The 18,719-nt window shown below is 43.9% G+C and overlaps 1 protein-coding gene across 1 annotated transcript in view; it reads left to right on the top strand.

Annotated features, from left to right (window-relative positions):
• Positions 1 to 18,719, top strand: part of MRPL21 (mitochondrial ribosomal protein L21) — a 126,353-nt gene that overhangs the window by 106,446 nt on the left and 1,188 nt on the right. The window contains exon 6 of the mRNA XM_069223025.1: positions 3,096 to 3,199. Within this exon, the coding sequence (XP_069079126.1) occupies positions 3,096 to 3,199 (104 nt within the window). The remainder of the gene's footprint in view (positions 1 to 3,095; positions 3,200 to 18,719) is intronic.

Raw genomic sequence — 18,719 nt, forward strand, 5'->3', positions numbered from 1 at the left:
TACCTATTCAACTTCCCTATATAAGATACCAGTCATTAAAGCATTCATGGAGGGCCTTAGGAGAATTATACCACCAAGAACACCACCTGTTCCTTCATGGAACCTAAATGTTGTCCTAACTAGACTTATGGGTCCACCTTTCGAACCCATGCACTCCTGCGAAATACAGTTCCTAACCTGGAAGGTTGCATTTCTCATCGCCATTACTTCCCTAAGAAGAGTAAGCGAGATTCAGGCGTTTACAATACAAGAACCTTTTATACAACTACACAAGAATAAGGTCGTCCTAAGGACTAATCCTAAATTTTTGCCAAAGGTTATTTCACTGTTCCATCTAAATCAAACAGTGGAACTTCCAGTGTTCTTTCCACAGCCAGATACCGTAGCTGAAAGGGCACTACATACATTAGATGTCAAAAGAGCATTGATGTATTACATTGACAGAACAAAGAACATCAGAAAGACTAAACAACTATTTATTGCATTTCAAAAACCTCATGCAGGAAACCCAATATCAAAACAAGGTATAGCCAGATGGATAGTTAAATGCATCCAAATCTGCTACCTTAAAGCTAAACGACAACTGCCCATTACACCAAGGGCACACTCAACCAGAAAGAAAGGTGCTACCATGGCCTTTCTAAGAAACATCCCAATGCAAGAAATATGTAAGGCAGCCACATGGTCTACGCCTCACACATTCACCAAGCACTACTGTGTAGACGTGTTATCCGCACAACAAGCCACAGTAGGTCAAGCCGTATTAAGAACATTATTTCAAACTACTTCCACTCCTACAGGCTGAGCCACCGCTTTTGGGGAGATAACTGCTTACTAGTCTATGCAAAACATGCGTATCTACAGCGACAGATGCCATCGAACTGAAAATGTCACTTACCCAGTGTACATCTGTTCGTGGCATCAGTCGCTGTAGATTCGCATGTGCCCACCCGCCTCCCCGGGAGCCTGTAGCAGTTCGGAAGTTACCTTCAACTATTTGTATATATATCATCTCAACCTTAAATAGGTACATACTTAGTCAATCCATTGCATGGGCACTATTACTACAATTCAACTCCTACCTCACCCTCTGCGGGGAAAAACAATCGAAGATGGAGTCGACGCCCATGCGCAATGGAGACAAAAGGAGGAGTCACTCGGTCCCGTGACTCGAAAGACTTCTTCGAAGAAAAACAACTTGTAACACTCCGGCCCAACACCAGATGGCGAGCTATGCAAAACATGCGAATCTACAGCGACTGATGCCACGAACAGATGTACACTGGGTAAGTGACATTTTCATTATTTAAGGCTCTTAACAGGCCAATACACATTCATATCACTGTAGATATCTGCAGTTGAAGGGATAAGATGTTATCATACCCCAAGTCTGAGTTTTTTATACAACTTTTGAGGGTGATGGTGGGGCCCAGTGAGGCCAAAGATTAGGGCACCAATGCTTAAGAAAAGACCCAAACAGTAGATTCACTTCCTTTTCTGTGTTGCACAATAAATTACTGGCACAAAGCTAATCAGAAACCACAGTTAGGTAGGGCTTAAGAGGACAGCAATCAATCTTAGCCCCTTTCGAAAAAGAAAAAAGCTGGGTGTCATTGGCATAGGACACACCCAGAACCCAAATTATTCCACCAAGATCACTAACGGAGCCAAGTAAACATTGAAAACAGTCAGGCTAGGGAAGGAGCCCTGGGGCAACCTGATAGAGAGCAGCTTCAATCCAGACGAAAACGGGACCAGCCAAACAGATTGGAATGATTTTATCCAGTATAACGCTAAGCCATCAATTCCTAGATATTTAAGGCATTGTAGCAGAAGCTCTTTGGAAAACAGTGTCAAATGCCACTGATAGAGCAAGCAGGCTCATTGCCACCTTGGTTGAGGGATAATTTAATATGTTCGGTCACTTCAAGTAACGGTGTCTCCATACTGTGTCTTAGACAAAAAACAGATTGACTGGTATTAACTAATTTATTAGTTTCCAGGTAATCTTAAAACTGCCTATTTATCTGTTGGAAATCAGAGGTGGTGCAGAAATGGAGTAAAAAGTTTTTTTTAAAATCAATTTCTGCAAGGAGGGGTAGTGAAATCCTCGCCACACGGGATATGCCCCTAGGCAGATAGGTGATAATAAATACATACTCCGGATTCTGTCTGGAAATATTTTTAAAATTCCATCTGAAACATTCTTTCTATGTCTTTCAATCAGACGTCATAAGTATCCAATGGTAGATGGAAATAGAGTGATAAGTTACTTTAATCGACACACAATTTTGTTCCACATGGGTTCTCAATTTTTCATTGCCTATGGGAGGGCTAAAATCAAGATGAAATATGCCTTTTCACTGTGTAATACGCATTTTACAAGGCCAATGAGACAACTAATTGATAGTGGTACAGGTCATTTGACCAAAGGCAATATTTCAACCCCTGCTTGCTTGCCAAAAACATATTTGCCAGGAATATACAAACCAACCTCCTGTCGGTTTCTGATCTTCTTCGGCTGTCATATCTACCTATGCATGCCTTTTGGCAACATGTTCCTAAAGATGTTTATACAGTGAAGAACCACCTTCCCCCAGCTCCCAGGAAATTTCCTCTTTTTGCTCTAGCCATCGGGCGTATAGATCTTTAAAGGATCCATTGTTGACGAAATGTGTTATTTGCTTGTAAAGCAGTTGCTAGTTTTTCAGCATTGGCATCAATTGTGGATTCATGTATTCCCCCACCAACCTCCCCAGAGGTGGTACAGAGTGTATTACATATTCAGAATCTCACTAAGACAGTGTTGAATTAAGAGTTCCAAATGCAGCAGAGAAGTCTGGGTTAGATAAAGCTCTACAGGTTTTTTTAAAACAGCCCTAGTATGTGGCTTGCAATATGAAGTTCAATTTTGTTCGGAATATAGGGATAACTTGACTTTTGGGGAATAGTTAATAATCATGGAACTAAAATACGGAATAATTTTTGTAAACTAGATTTTCAGCTGAATAGCTTCATTTTGTTCGTTGCAATGCGAATTTCAGAGATGCACTGCAGATTTTTTCTCAGGTTGTCTTCTCATTTTCTCCCTTAAGGAAAGACCTTGTACGAATAGAAGCTACAGTCATTGAAAAGACAGAATGCTGCCCGAGAGTTCTCATGCGCTTTTGGAAAAGGCACCGTTACCAAAGAAAAAAGAGTAAGAAATATGTGTCCTTTCTCATGCGTTGTGCTTATTTTTAATACACTTTTGTCAGTACAGTAATTAGAAGGTGCTAGAAGATAATAGAAAAAACACCTTATTTTGCTTATAACTGTAGAAGATAGAAAAAACTAATGTCTGAGATTCCTAAGGCATTTGATTCTCTGGCTTGGGATTTCTTTTTTTTGTACAGGATTCCATGTTTTGGGGGATTCAGTCCAAAATTTGTAGTTTTAATAAAAACGTTATATAAAGAGCTGAGATGTAATATTGCCTCAGATAAATTGGAAGTATTGCAGTGAGGCACAAGGGAAGTATACTGTTTATCCCAGATCATAATTAGGTATGGTCCTTGATGGGAAGAGCACATACATTGAGTCAAGTGTCTAGCTAGATAGTTAATGAAAACACATACATTAGGACAAATGTCCAACCTGGTAGCTAATGAAAACATAGCTCAAATAGTGTGGCTAACTTGTAAATGTGGGGTGAACTGCCTTTGCTCCTTAGAAGAACTACTTGCTACTTCCTAATAATTATCATCTTGTCATGGCAAATATTATCAAACCATATACATGTAGGTATGTGTTACCATGCATCCTTTATGGAGCTTTATCATAGTTCTGCCATGTTGGTAAATTACGTTTTCCAAAACTAGATGCCATCTCTTTTTACATTTTTTGTATGCAGCGAGGAGAACCTCAGTTGTTCATAAATGTATCTTTGTAGAAAATATAACATTCAAAAATAATTCTTTCAAATCAGTCATTTAATGTCACCCTTTTCACAAATGAAGGGCTTACACCAAACCTCTACAGGATTTCAAGTTCTACAAAGTTTTAATTCCAAACCTCATTTGGTGTAATTCTGTGTGCTTGGTCATCATTTCTCCTATACTTTTGTCGGAAAAGTGTAGCATTGGGTCCCTCTACATATAACTTGACTAAAAAAGCAAAGTAGGCTGTCAGTTTTGGAAAGTTATGTTCAAATTGGCTAAACAAGGACAACATGATAAACATAAAAAGCTATTTTTCTGTGGGCTAACAGTCCCTACCTCTGTTACTATTTGTGTGTATTTGCACAACTTTAAATGCGATTTCACTCTAATCTATGCTAATACAAATGTGGCTATGTCATGTACCCAATACATTGCTTTTAGCTACTTATGTTGCCCTTACATAAAAGGCCCCAGGAAGGGTCTGTGGCACAGAGGCTTTGTAAGAAATTGAGTTATTAGTTGATGGGGAAAGTGCCCACCTCAAGTAATAATTACTTCCTGTAGCACAGAGCAGACAGGCTTGACTTCGAGCAATGTGTAAAGTATTTATGCAGTACTAAAACAGTTTAAAGTAAAAATGCAAAATATTAAAAATTCCAAACTGAATTAGAAAATTGAGCAAAATGTAAATAATAAAATGACAAAAATCCAATTAAGGTAACCAGAGATATGAAATTTTAAGGTTTTAAGTAGAAATAGCGCCAAGAAGCACAAAGTGTGAATAATAGTCAGTGGTTTGCTGTAGAACAGGATGAAGGTACAATTTAATGCTAACCGTGATGGAGTGCAGGTCAGATACACTAAGCAGGTTCCTGGTTAAAGAAATTACCTCAGATTTTATTATATGAAGTTCCAGTCCACCACAGGAGTACTTTTTTAAAGCCCCCATGACCATAGGGGTGGCATTTAGAGACTCAAAGTGTGGAAGACAGAGGCCAATGAAAGAGTCCAGCCCAAGCCCACTTGCCACTGGGCAGTTGCAGGAAAATACTTTTTAGAGCTTATTGTGTCCCTGTAGCTTTAATAGGAGGACAGCCTTATGGCCCTGGGAGTCCACTGCTTTATCCTGGGTACATGGAAAGCAGGGCCAGTCTTCTGGGCTCTTCTCAGGTCTTAGACAGCGGTCAGTCCTCTTTTGATCTTCAACAGGTCCAGGGGTGTTTGAAGTGGATGCTTGGAGATGCTTCATTTATGCCTGGCACCAGCTAGTGGATGAGAATGACCCCTGTGGATGCCCTGACCAACGAGGTAAAGGTTCTCGGGGCTGGGCTCTGAGTACTGCGAGTCTGAGTAAGGAGTATATTATGGTAAGCCTAGTGTACTCCCACATATAACACACTTAAACACAGTTTAAAATTTTCCCTGTACCCCCAACAAACTCTGAGATAGAAGTCTGTAGAACAAAGCTGAGCTTTTAGCAACCATATAGTAGATGCACACAAACTGTTTTGCTGTTTGTGTCCCTCTTGTGGAGTGTACCCCAAATATCATGAAAAATCCCCCAAAACCTGTCAGGCAGGTCTTGACAGTCCAGCAGGATCTGACATTGTGATGTCAGCGAGAGGCCCACTTTGGCGGTGGCCGGTCTGGCGGGAGTGACAAAAGAAGGGTTCAGACCTGGGTGTTACCTACTTCTGCCTATGACAGGGTAGATTTCATTGAAGTTAATCAAATCGTTGGGCCCAGCCCACAGGCCATCCTGTCAAGGGGACAACATCATCTCCCCGCAGCCAAGATTATTTTTTTCTGTCCTGTGAGCAAGTTCATACCTCATTCACGCCTATTGAAATGCTAATTAGTGGCTGGTGAACGTGGAAGAACAAAATGCAGATTTAGCTTTCAGGGACTTCAGGCAGGGCAAAGGTAACCTTTTAAAAGTCATATTTCCAAAATATGTATTACAAATCCAACTTCACCAGCGTATTGGGCTTGCAATAAATATGTTTAAAAATCCAACACTTATATTTCCAGCTATGTCCTAGGTGGAGATAACATGTATTAAACGCAATATTCTATCCCAATGCTTTTTGGTGGAACAGCCAACCCTGTTACGTAAAAATAGCTCTTAGGACTTTTTTTCACTTTGGATATGTTTAACATTACATTCTGACATGTCCTACTTTTAAATACTCTGTACTTTGCCTTAAGGGCAATAAAGGCCTACTTCGGGTGGCTTATAAATATTTAAAAGGAAGGTTTAGGCCTGCCAAATGGGGTTATTTTAACAGGTCAAATTTGCATTGAAAACCTCTATGTCTAGGCTACTGATGACAGGCCTGCAGACATGTTTACGAAGCATTGTAGTGGATGGCACAACTTACATGCCTGGGGTACACCTTGGCACCATATAAAAGATACTTGTAGGTAAGTTATATGTGCCAATGTTATCATGTTAGCACGGGCAAAGTGCACAGAGTTCTACTGTCAATAAAAACAGGGTTCAGCAAAAAGGTGACCCTGCAGGCAGGCACAATTTCCAACAGGAGTGATATGCATCATAAATGATGGCATCTTAGGTATGTAGGATCATGTATAGTACATTTTGGAATAGTCATGTTTGCCAAGCTAATGTTAATTGAAAATATAAGGGATTCTAATTTTTTTAACTATAACCCTAATGACCCTTCCTCTGAAGTTGTGTCCAGTGATTTTTAAGATTTTTCATTTTAACATGGTTAGTGTATAGTCCTTATAATGTACTGTAATGCCCCTTAATGAATGTGTTATGTTATTGAATTTTGTTGGTTTTGCTATAAAATCTATTGAATGCAGTTTCCACGCCCTATGCAATTTGTACACATACTTTTGTCAAGGATTATGTGCTGGTCTTTTTTTCTCATGTTGTTTTGATGTACACTACCCTGTTTTTAGTTGAGCATTCTTCATAGGGCCTTGTATCCATGACACCTAATCTTGTTTCGCTTTTCATATCATGTTTCCTATAACTCACTTTGCTTTTCAAAAGCTTGGTTAAGACTGATTCCAACTTCTTCAGAGTACTTTAGCCACCCAATCTCTTTAAATCCTCTCTGAAAAGAGAGGACGAGCTGAAACGGATGTAGTGATACTTCAGGAAAATAGTCATGATTGAGTGTAGGGAATGCTCCCAATCACAGGCTAGTGCGCAAGATAAGATTGCCATCTCAAAACCAAATAACCAGAACATCCTGGATCTTGGGTGAAAACATATTGAAGGACTACTGCCTGACTGCAGGAAGAAGACGCCAGAACTCCTGTCCTTGACTGGAACTTATCACCATATTGCAAGTGGTTGGCCTCCTTTTACATGCCACTGGGACACAAAAAGCAGAAAGACACCTGGCTCCCAGAAGCCCCAGCTGACCACGGAGAACTGGGCCCTGCAAGACCTCTGGCTGGAGAAAACCCATTGCCCTGAAGCCTATCTTGAGGATGTAAGCTTCTTTTCCCACCAACGGCGAGGAGCATGTTGAAGGAGGGTGGGAGGGAATTCTTATTGAGGTTGCTGATTGAGGGTGCAGCGTCTGGGGCCCCTAAAAGACTGATGCAGTGGTCTAGATCACCTCGGATAGACTGCGCTGGCTGCAGGGTGTTGTGACTCATGCGGGGTTGGGGCCTTGCAGCCTGTGGAGTGACATCTCCTATAAAGGGCTGGCTGGTTGGCACTTTTCCACTTGACACTCCGGGCGTCTAGCAGAAACCCAACATGATAACCTGGGCAAAAGCAAGACCACACCTGGGGCAAAACAAGGCAGACTTGATAAGTTCACGCATTCCTAGGGGGATCCATGCTTCACAGGCACTACCCTATATAGAAGCTCAACCAGAACCATCGGAATCCTACACAATGGAAGTATCAGCAATTCTACAGGCAAAAAACTCCAAGGAAACCCTCAAGGGTAAAATAGGAGCAGTAGGCTTAAATGTTGCCCTGCTCCATCAAGACCTCTGAAAAACTGTTGACATGCTTACAGAGGCAGAGGCCTGGGTGTCAGAATCCTGCGAGGGCACATACCCAGAAAAGTTTCTACAAGAATGGCTTTCTACACTGGTGCTGAGGCATAAACTCTCCTAATGTTTCATCATGCAAATGGCACACAGGGCCCGGGCAGAGTGGCCACCACCGGGGGTCCCTCCTACTCCTGTGATTGTCCGTTTTTTGGATTACAGAGATTGAGACGAAATCATGTGCTTCACAAGAGAACAAGGTCCATTATTACGAATCCTGGAGAATCATGTATTTTCCGACTACGCAAGAGACAGTAGGACTTTTCTGCCCCGTTGGCGGCTATCTTGGCGATGCCCCTCAGCAGATGCTTCAGTTCCATGCAACGTAATGTGGGAGCATTGGGTGGTTTGTTTAGCAGTTTATTTTATGTGTTCAACTAACTTTAAGCACAACACCTCAGACTACAGTGCACCACATATATGCACCCTTATGGTTCCCCTATTCCCCATGACTGCAGATATGTCTGGAAGAGGAGTGCGCCTTCACCTCCACGCATGGATCATTAATGCATTATTGGACAAAATAAAGAGAAGTGCAGTCCTCAAGGCAGCTAACACTATAGCCCTTACATGGTTCTCCTTCAAGAGACTCTCCTTGGGACAAACTGTCCATTCATGGCTCATGTGGGGTACACCCAGTTGATCCACTCTTGATTCAAGTGGGATCTAGAGGTTTTGCCATGCCTCTTTGATAAGGGTGCTGCTGCAGATCACACACACCTAGATTGACCACATCAGTCGATATGTTGGACTCACAGGATCGTTCTATGGTGAGCCAAACTCCCTGATTAATATATGTTTGAGGCATGTGTGGCTGCAGATACACATGCTGTGCATATTCCTGCCATCTAGTGTTGGGCCCAGATGTGTGCAAGTTGTTTTTCTTTGAAGAATTCTCAAGTCACGAGGTAATGTGATGCCAACTCATGGTTGTAATGTGCATGGAGTTTGGCTGCATTGTTAGATTGTTTTCTTTTTGTTTTCTGGTTCGAACGTATGCACCCATGCTCCAGATTGATGCTGTTACGGTGTTCTTTTCTGCCTCCATGGTTCCCCTCCCTTAGTCAGTATTGTATTCAATTGCGTTCCCCTTCACGCGTATTGGGCCGATGCCTGCAGTCGCCTTGGGTAGTTTTACGGTTGACTTCAGGCCCCAGTGAGGCCTCGCCCTTTGAGGCCTCTTTCCCCTCCATCCGGTCCGCTCTCACCCTGCTTCGCCTGCGATAGAACGGAAACCTTTTCAATATTGCCCTCCGTGTCATGCGAAAAACCCCTGGGCCAACATCCACAAGGTCTGTGATCTTTGCCTCTCACCCAAGCACGGTGAGGCCTCGTGCGAAGTATGCAGGTGTTTCTGGTCGAAAACGACTCTTTGAGATCGCTGTACCAGTAGACTTGAGATGTTGCGCAGGAGTGGTGAAAATACCCCAGACTTCTTCGGCACCCTGGACCTCTACGGGGAACATCATCTGTAGCCATCAGCCACTGACGAGTAAGCTTTCTCGCCCAACAAAAGTTCCGGCTCCAACCTCAAGATTGAAGACCTCCTGCTGGCTCAACAGGTCATGAGTACAGCTCCTACTTCCTCTCTCCCTTGTTCCCGCTCTAAACTTCCACCACACGATGGCCATTCAGCTGCTCTATACCCACAGAGACAGGTTTCTGGGCCACCACAGCCTTTGGGCAAAGCTTGCACCGACCCTATACTTTGAATCCTACACCCAGCTTCGGTTCAATGGCAAAGAAAGTGCTGAAGGCAATCAAGTCTGTGCCACCTGCTCCCAGCTCGCCACCGACCCGATCTTCTCATACAAAACTGTCGGAGATTTCATAGCTGCACTCCACCTCGAGGACACCTACTTCCCCATCCCGGTTTATCAAGCACATCAGCTCTACCTCGAGTTTGTGGTAAGTGGAAAACACTGCTAGTTTAAAATGGTACTCTTCAGGGTCACCACTCCTCAGGTTTTTACAGAATACCTTGCAGTAGTAGCCATGCACCTACAAAGACGGGGCATCCGTGTATTCCAATACCTTGACGATTGAATGATAAAGAGAACAACCCAACAGCAGTGTTGTGTACACACCCAGGCCACTATAAACCTGCTTCACAAACTGGGCTTTACCGTCTACGCTGTAAAGTCCCATCTTCAACCCCTTCAAATGCAGCTCTATTTAGGAGCGACCCTCAATGCAGAGGTCTTAAAAGCCTAACTGAGTCCGGCAAAAGTCCAGTCATTCTATGCATTGCTACCTCTTTTTCAGCCAGATAAATAGGTCAGAGTCTGGACAGTCATGCTCCTCCTCAGCATAAGGGCCTCCTGCATTGCCATAGTGTCTGATGCAAGACTACGCATGCACCCACTGCAGGAATGCTTATCGCATCAAAGGTCTTAGGCAGAAGGTCATTGGGAGGATCTACTGTTGATCAGCGGCCACCTTCATCGTGCTCTGCAGTAGTGGAACACCAACTATTTGCTGCAAAGGCAGCCTTTTCTTGACCTAGTTCCTCAGGTAATCATGTCAATAGAAGCATCTCTCACTGGGTGATGGGGTACATCTATGGAATCTGACTGTCCAGGAACAGTAGAATCCCAGTCGCATGTGTCTCCACATCAACTATCTAGAGCTGCTGACTGTCCATGTAGCTCTCAAAGCAGTCTTTCACCACATAGTGGGCAAGATGGTCCTCGTCAGGATGGACAATGTGACAGCCTTGCAGGACATACAAAAACAGAGAGGCACTCACTTCCGCAGCTTTCTCCGCTAGCTCAGTCCATCTGTTGCAGGACTCTACACCATAGGATCCATCTGCTGGCCGAGTACATCCCAGGAATGGATAGTGACTTTGCCGACCTACTCAGGAGGATGTGACAACAAGTCCACTAGTGGGAACTCCACCTGACAGTCCTGTTTTAGTACTTCCAGATCTGGGGATTTCCAAACGTGGCCCTCTTCGTCACAGCAGAATACGCTAAATGCCCAAACAACGCCTCCAGATTCCCACACCCAAAGTTCATGGGCAAAGCACTATGGATGAACTGGTCAGGGATATTTGCCTACTCTTTTCCACTTCTCCCTTTCCTTCCATTTGGGGTTTGACGGCTGCGGCAAACCTCCCTCATCCTAGTGGCTCCCACTGGAGCCAGACAGCCTTGGTTCACCAACCTTATTGAGTTTTTGGTGGTTACGCTCGAAGCTCCCCAACAGACTCGACCTTCTCACGCAGAACCATGAGAAATCGGGCACCTAGACCCCAGGAATCTCAAACATGTGATCTGGCTTTTGAAGTCTTAGATTTTGGTTACCTCAATCCTCCTCCTAAATGCATGAATATAGTTAAGGAAACACATGGGCCCACTGCTTCTGCCTGTTGTGATGCCAAATGGAAAAGGTTTGCTACTGCCTTTCAAACTATATTGAACCTTTGCCAGCTAACGCTCAGAACATAATTTGTTACCTCCTATACCTCTAAACATGTGGACTAGTCTGCAACCCAGGCGGCCGCTCTTGGTGGCTGTGCCTGCTTATCTCCAAAATAGGCAGCAAGTCTCCCTTTTTAGGATTCCAGTTATTAAAACATTATGGAGAACCTCGGAGTCTTTCCTCTTTGGGTACCTGCAGCCTTGATTTGGAATCATAACATTGTCCTCACAAGACTCCACATCACTGAGCTGTCACTGAGCTCCAGGCTTTAACTTTGGAAGAACCTCTTTCAGGTTCATAAGAATAGTGTGGTCCTTCACACTAACCCTAAATTTCTTCCCAAGTTACCCAGTCTATAGAACTTCAATTTTTTCCCCTCAACCTGACTGTTCCAGAAAGAGCTCTTCATACCTTAGATGTTAAACAAGTTTTAATGTACTATGTGGATAGGACAAACTCCTTTATAAAAACTCAACCACTTTTAGTCATTTTTTCTGAACTGTATAAGGCAGAGGTCCTCAAGGTAGGGGGTGGGCCCCCCGTTGGTCCCTGAAGTAATCCCAGGGAGGGCACCAGGCTCTGGCCAAGAGAAGCATTAAGCTAATAACTGGGCTTTGTTTTAAGCTGAAAAAAATGACCAGCAGTAAACCGTTCTGTAATGGGCCATGTTTTGTCATTTATATCCAAGCTGGGAGTATGTGTCAAAAGGGAAGGGACTCCAAGTACACTTCCAAACCCCCACTTCTAATTATCACACTGTGGATACTTTTACACATTAGTAAGGTCTTCCTGACCAGAATAGAATGTTTGGCATCATGTATTTGATTGCATTTAAAAGAGGAACAGAACTTCACTGCAATGCTTAAGTTTAGCCATATTAAAACATTGCCAAATTAACAGAATAATAGTGAAAGATTTGGAGGGGGGCCGATGGTTTTTTTCCCCACTGCGGGGTGCGGCATTAAAACGTTTGAAGACTATTGTTATGTCGGGAAGGCTTTATCGAAATCAGGCATAGCCGGATTGATCGTTAAATGTATCGAACCTTGTTACATGAAAGCTAAAATGATTTTGTTTCCTCCTCCAGAGGCACACACCACTAGAAAGAAAGAGGCCTCTAGGGCCTTCCTCAGGAATATCCTCATAGCTGACATTTCTAAAGCAGCTACTTGGTCTACACCTCATACTTTCACTAACCACTACTGTGTGGATGTATTAGCCTGCCAACCGTATGTACCATTTTCCAATTTCTGCAACTTCCATAGGCTAGCCACTGCTTGGCGGGGGGGGGTGCTGCTTTACAGTCTGTGCACAGCATCTGTATGTACAGCCACACGTGCCTCAAACGGAAAATGTTACTTACCCTGCAAGCACCTATTCATGGCATGTAGCACTTTAAACTCTCATGCGCCCTCCCTGCTCCCCAGACGCCTCTGGCTGTTGCAGTTATCATTCCTTCTTACTCTTCATGCATGGTCATTCTTCTGTCTCTCTTTCCTATATCCCTTTGCTCCAGCTCCATTCTCACCCGCTGTGTGGAAAACAATCTAACAGTGAAGCTGATGACCCTGCCCATTACAAGCAAAAGGTGGAGTCCTATTACCTCATGACCCGAGAGGAATTCTTCAAAGAAAAACAACTTACACACATCCAGGCCCAGCACTAGATGGCAGGAATAAGCAAAGCATGTGAATCTGTAGCACTACATGTCACAAATAGATGCGGCGGTCATTTTGACTTTCCCGCTGGGCGGGCGGGCGAACGCCAAAAGGCCGCCCGTCCGCCCAGCGGGAAAGCCCCAGCAACGATGAAGCCGGCTCCGAATGGAGCCGGCGGAGTTGCTGGTGTGCGACGGGTGCAGTGGCACCCGTCGCGATTTTCAGTGTCTGCTTTGCAGACACTGAAAATCTTAATGGGGCCCTGTTAGGGGGCCCCTGCAGTGCCCATGCCAGTGGCATGGGCACTGCAGGGGCCCCCAGGGGCCCCACGACACCCGTTCCCGCCAGCCTCTTCCTGGCGTTGTAAACCGCCAGGAACAGGCTGGCGGGAAGGGGGGCTTGCAGCGCCGCCGTGGAGGATTCCCTGGGGCAGGGGAAAACCGGCGGGAAACCGCCGGTTTCCCTTTTCTGACCGCGGCTTTACCGCCGCGGTCAGAATTGCCCCTGAAGCACTGCCAGCCTGTTGGCGGTGCTTCCTCCGTCCCCGGCCCTGGCGGTCCATGACCGCCAGGGTCGGAGTGACCCCCAAAGTTTGTAAATTTCCAGGTTGTACTCACGTGTCTGACTCAAAGCTTTAGCTGATTTTGAGGCTTACCCACAATATGCTTGTTGGAATCAAAGATAATGCCCTTGAAGAAGTGGTTACTACACAAAAATTATCAGCAGCACTTGACCTAATAGATTCCCGGTTGTGTTAGTACACAAGTCAGGCAAACCATCAGACCTGTACTCATCATATCGACCGATCTCTTTCCTAAATGTGGAGGTCAAGATACTGGCCAATGCATTTCCAACCTACTGACTACTGTCATTCTCTCTTCGATCCGATAGGATCAGTCTGGTTTCATGCCCAAATGTACCATACGACATTACATACAGTGATTACATAACACTCTGGCATGGGCAGACCATCTAAATAGCCCTGCATGGATTCTGCTAGCTGACTTTGAGAACACTTTTGCTTCTGTGGAGTGGAACTAGTTATTTGCATTATTGCGCAAAATCGGCTTGGGTGATACTTTTATCAAATGTGTTGGACTCGTATGCACAGACCTCACTACTGGAGTCTGAGTGGGGAAGGATGTTTCTGATTCATTCCCGATACAGTGTGGGACGCACAAAGGTTGCCTTCTATCGCCCCTGCTCTTCATGTTGACCATTGAGCCGCAAGCAGAGTGGGTCAGGATAGATGCCAAAATAATAGGATTTAAGTGGTTGCCAGGGTTGGCTGATGAGATTGCTCTTTATGCCTACAATGTGCTACTGTTCTCGATGGGTCTGGAATGGTCATGTCCTTGAACCCTACAGGTGCTCTGCATCTTAGAGAAATAAGCAGATTTAAATAAAACCAAATCCTCTGTGTTTCTGGTGGATAAACACCCACAGCGTCTACACTGAGCCCATGACATACAGCTACAGTAGGCAGCTTTAAATACTTGGGTGCGTATATCACTCAGAACCTTTGATAGGCATGGACACATAACAGTCAGCCACTATTGGTCAAACTAACTGATTATGTTAGGATTTAGTTGAGGCTTCCACTCTCCATCTTGGAGAGGTAGTCCATTTTCAAAATGGTGGCATTTCTGCAATTATAGTAGCAACTAAAAAAGTTTCCATTTGAGATTCCCCCTGCGTCCTTTGCTACCATCAACTCTATTCTTAGAGATTCACGACGTACTGAGGGTTGCTAACCAGATTGCATTAAATCCACCTATGATGGTTTCATTGCGGCAGTCAGCATCATGTCCTGTTATACAGCATTGTACCTCTTGGTCATTAATGAGCAATATTATGACACACTAAATTGCAAGGGGAATCCCTCACCCCCATTGGCCACCAAGATAGTCTTCTGATTGGGGAGAGACAATCTCGGGGACCTGGGTTGGGGACAGAAAATGATTAAGGAAATCCCTCTCTACGTGGACAATGTTCCTGCAAGTGTCAGCACTCCAGGGATTCACCAATGGGACATAATGGGAATGCCCTGCCTGGGATATGTGGTGATAGGTGACACCCTTAAACCCCTACTCAGGAGCATGGTTTGCACCAAACTCTGTTCTTTCAACTGTGTCACATACTGGCCCCTTATGTGGCACACGTTTAGATGCTCCCTCGCTTTAACTCACTTGAGATGAGGCTGTAGCCTCGAGGATCCTCAGGACCAAAAAATAACACACATCTATCTGTCCCTGGTCATCAACACCCCTGATTCCTTCGGTGCGCTCCACCAGGCATTGGAAAAAGATATGGGCCGTATTTCTGATGAGGGCTGAATGGAAGCATTGGCATCCCCTAGAGAGTCTGCTTTGACCACTCACTCCTGGCTCATCCAGCTAAAATACCTACACAGCATGCACTTTAGCAGACAAAGGCTGTGGAAAAGTGGATTGATCTCTTCCCCGTAGTGATAGAGCTGTCATAGGCACAATGGAGATGTCTTGCACCGAGCTCGGAGCTGTGCCGCACAATCTCAGTTTTGGAAAGAGGTTTTCAACACATTAGGGACGGTTTGGGGTTGGTCATGTCCCCTTATCATAAACTGGCCATATTACAAAATCTAGGGAAATTGGATTTGTACAGGTATAAATTGGCACTTTTATGGCTAGGACACTTGGTCACAAAAAAGACGTTGCTCAACATTTCTGTTTTATCTAATTCTACAGGTGCCAAGTCCCTGATGCCCAGGGGTGTGGCCCTGCCTTTGTGAGACACTGGGTTAGACTATTTCCTATGAATGGTCTTTTGGTGAAATCCTTCTAGTGACCTAACTTTTCTAGAATACATATTTGGCAATTTATAGCATACAGTATGTCCACAATTCCTCTCACCGTCCAGTAATACTACAACATGTTCCTTGCTTTTAGGATCCATTGTGATACCTAAATCTCCCTGGTCTATCCACCGTAGGCCAGATGGACCTATTACAGTTATATAAAACTCCCCTTATGTCTTTCTTCTTTTAAAGCCAAATGGCAAGGCCCTATAACATAAACTGTAAAACCTTCTGTAAATATATCCTGGCGACAATAATTCATCCCCATCTCCAGTAATACTTGCAAATGTATTCCTCCATTCATTCCTTTTAACAGTAATAAAACATGAACTAGAATCTGCGACAATCTCAAGTGACTTGCCGCCCTTCTCCAGTTTAGATACAGGCTCATCCTAGTATTGGTATTTAAACTCAGACGTCACAGTCTACACTCTCGAAACATTCCATTCCACTGTTTTATTTGATGCATGGTGGTTCAGCATTGGATCGATCATTAACACATTTCACATTGAATTTCATATTGAAATTGACATCTTTTGGAGAAGACTCAGGCAAAGTGACTTACAATGCCACAGAACGAACACTTTTGTCTAACTGATGGGCAACAGTTATTCTGAATTTAATGTGTTTTACTTCTTCATGGATAGCACTCAGAACGGTTGTCCTAATCATTTAGAGTTCCATTTGTAGAATTTTAGATTAAACCCCACGACCAGACTTTTTGTTTCGTTTCTTGGTGGAAATTATCTGTTTTAAATTATTTTTTTCAGCGTCTGGCAATTACAGTATTGCTTAAAGAAGATTTAGCACATATCTTGGAAAGCTCAGCCTTCTTATCTATTGCTACTACTTCCTTCCCGTTAGGATTTTCTGTGACTCAGAGCCTTTATTGAGCACTTGACCCACTGATATAGGGATTACTTGATCACAAATAATTTCCTCATGCAACGCACGAAATTTACATGAAATAGTCAGTGTGTTTTTTGCTGACACATTATTTTCTACTGGTTCTGAAATACCCTGTTTACAGTGGAAAAAAAGCTATCCATAGCAGTGCAAACCATGGTTGAAAATGAGTAGTGAGATCATCCAATGCAGTTTTAAGTACATCTTTTTTTCTTCAGTTGTGCAGATTTCTTTTTGACTATAAATTTGTGGTCCCTCTGAGCCTAAGGAGTTGCTCCTAATGTATCTAAATCTCCACTAAACAGATACGTTGTCTCACCTTGAAGCAGGATCAGCAGCAGATCCAATAAAATTAACAATTATTTATAGAGCAGAAATAATTGTTCCTATCAACAGTTTGAGCTCCTAGAGTTGCGATTGTTGAAAGTCTGTGATTAATGATGCATTTACAAAGATAGTAAACTAGGTTATTCAGCAACCCCAGATTAATCTGCACATCTCATCAGCCAGGCACCAACTGCCAAGGATAGAACTATCTACATCTAAGAGCTATGAGAACATTGGAATGTTGGGAGCTCCTTTGGAGACAATGGAGTACTCTGGGCTTTTACTGGCTGGTAAAAGCCCGGAGCGTCAACATTCCAATGTTCTTTGTTCACAGCAACAGCCTTGAAAAAAGGCCTCACTAATCCCCTTGGGTTCGTGAGGACTTTGTTTTATTTTATTAGAACATTCTTCCCTCTAGTCGCGGAATGTTCTAATAGCCATATAGCCTACCGTAGCTGGGCTATACCACCAATTAAAGTCCCGCTCCCTTGTTAAAGGCCTTCGCATTCAGCTCGGGCCTTTAACGCTGGAGCAGGCCTTTAATGGCCAGTATAGGCTCTGAGGCTATAGTAATAGAGCACAAGACATTATTAGAGCACCATTTCATCATGAATAATGAATGCATACGTACTACGTAACACCACTCAGGAGTGACCAAGAAATTTCCTATAAGAGAAAATGACTCTATTATCTTACTACCTCCTGGGGACTGGAACAAAGTGCTGAGGCTCCCCCAGGGAGGGTGCTCCCTCAGTAAGCAAGAACACCAGGTTTGTCTAAAAACTGGCTTTTGCAATAAAGGTATCTGGCCTGGTGGAGCACTACTGGCAACAGCTACCAGTATTCCCATGCTAGTGGATTTTGAGAACCGAAAAATTGATTACGTCTGAAGCTAAACATTTGGACTGATGTAAGGATCCAAATCTGTCCCAGTAGCGAAGCAGTCTCTGCTACTACAAAATACAGATTTGGCTTGGTCAGAGTTTTTGGTACCAAAATAAGTGATTTCAGTGGAAGCATAATGACAGCATTCCCGACTTTAAGGTACCCTCTCCAGGTTCAGCTCTCTAATTTGCCACTCTGGAAAACATTGAGTTCCAGAAAGTAGATTAAGTCCCAAAGAAAAAACTGACCAGTGCAACCCGCCTGGTTTACCCAAACTTCAATCCATTGCGGTCGACCTGAAATGGTACTGGCCACCAAATGCACATCTCAGGTAGACCACATCAGTGCTAACACCAACAGAAGCAAAGACATCTTGGCCATTGTAAAGAATCTCACTTCACCAGTGACCACCTCCAACTCGACCACCGGAATCCAAGGAAATGCATTCCTACGCCAATGCAAAGAACCTCGGGATCATCATCAACCGCAAACTCCACATGACTACCCAAGTCAACACCATCACTGCCTAGGCTTCAGACCCTGAAGATGCAGAGGAAGATTTTCAAATGGCTCCCACTCAGCACTTGGAAAACCGTTCACACACACCCTTGTCAAAAGCAGGCTAGATTATGGAGACACCCACTATTCTGGGATCCACAAAACACTCACTAGAAGGCTGCAGAGCATTCAGAAGTCAGATGCCAGAATCACTCC

This window comes from Pleurodeles waltl, chromosome 3_1 (assembly GCF_031143425.1).
Source record: "Pleurodeles waltl isolate 20211129_DDA chromosome 3_1, aPleWal1.hap1.20221129, whole genome shotgun sequence".
In the NCBI taxonomy this organism is placed as follows: domain Eukaryota; kingdom Metazoa; phylum Chordata; class Amphibia; order Caudata; family Salamandridae; genus Pleurodeles; species Pleurodeles waltl.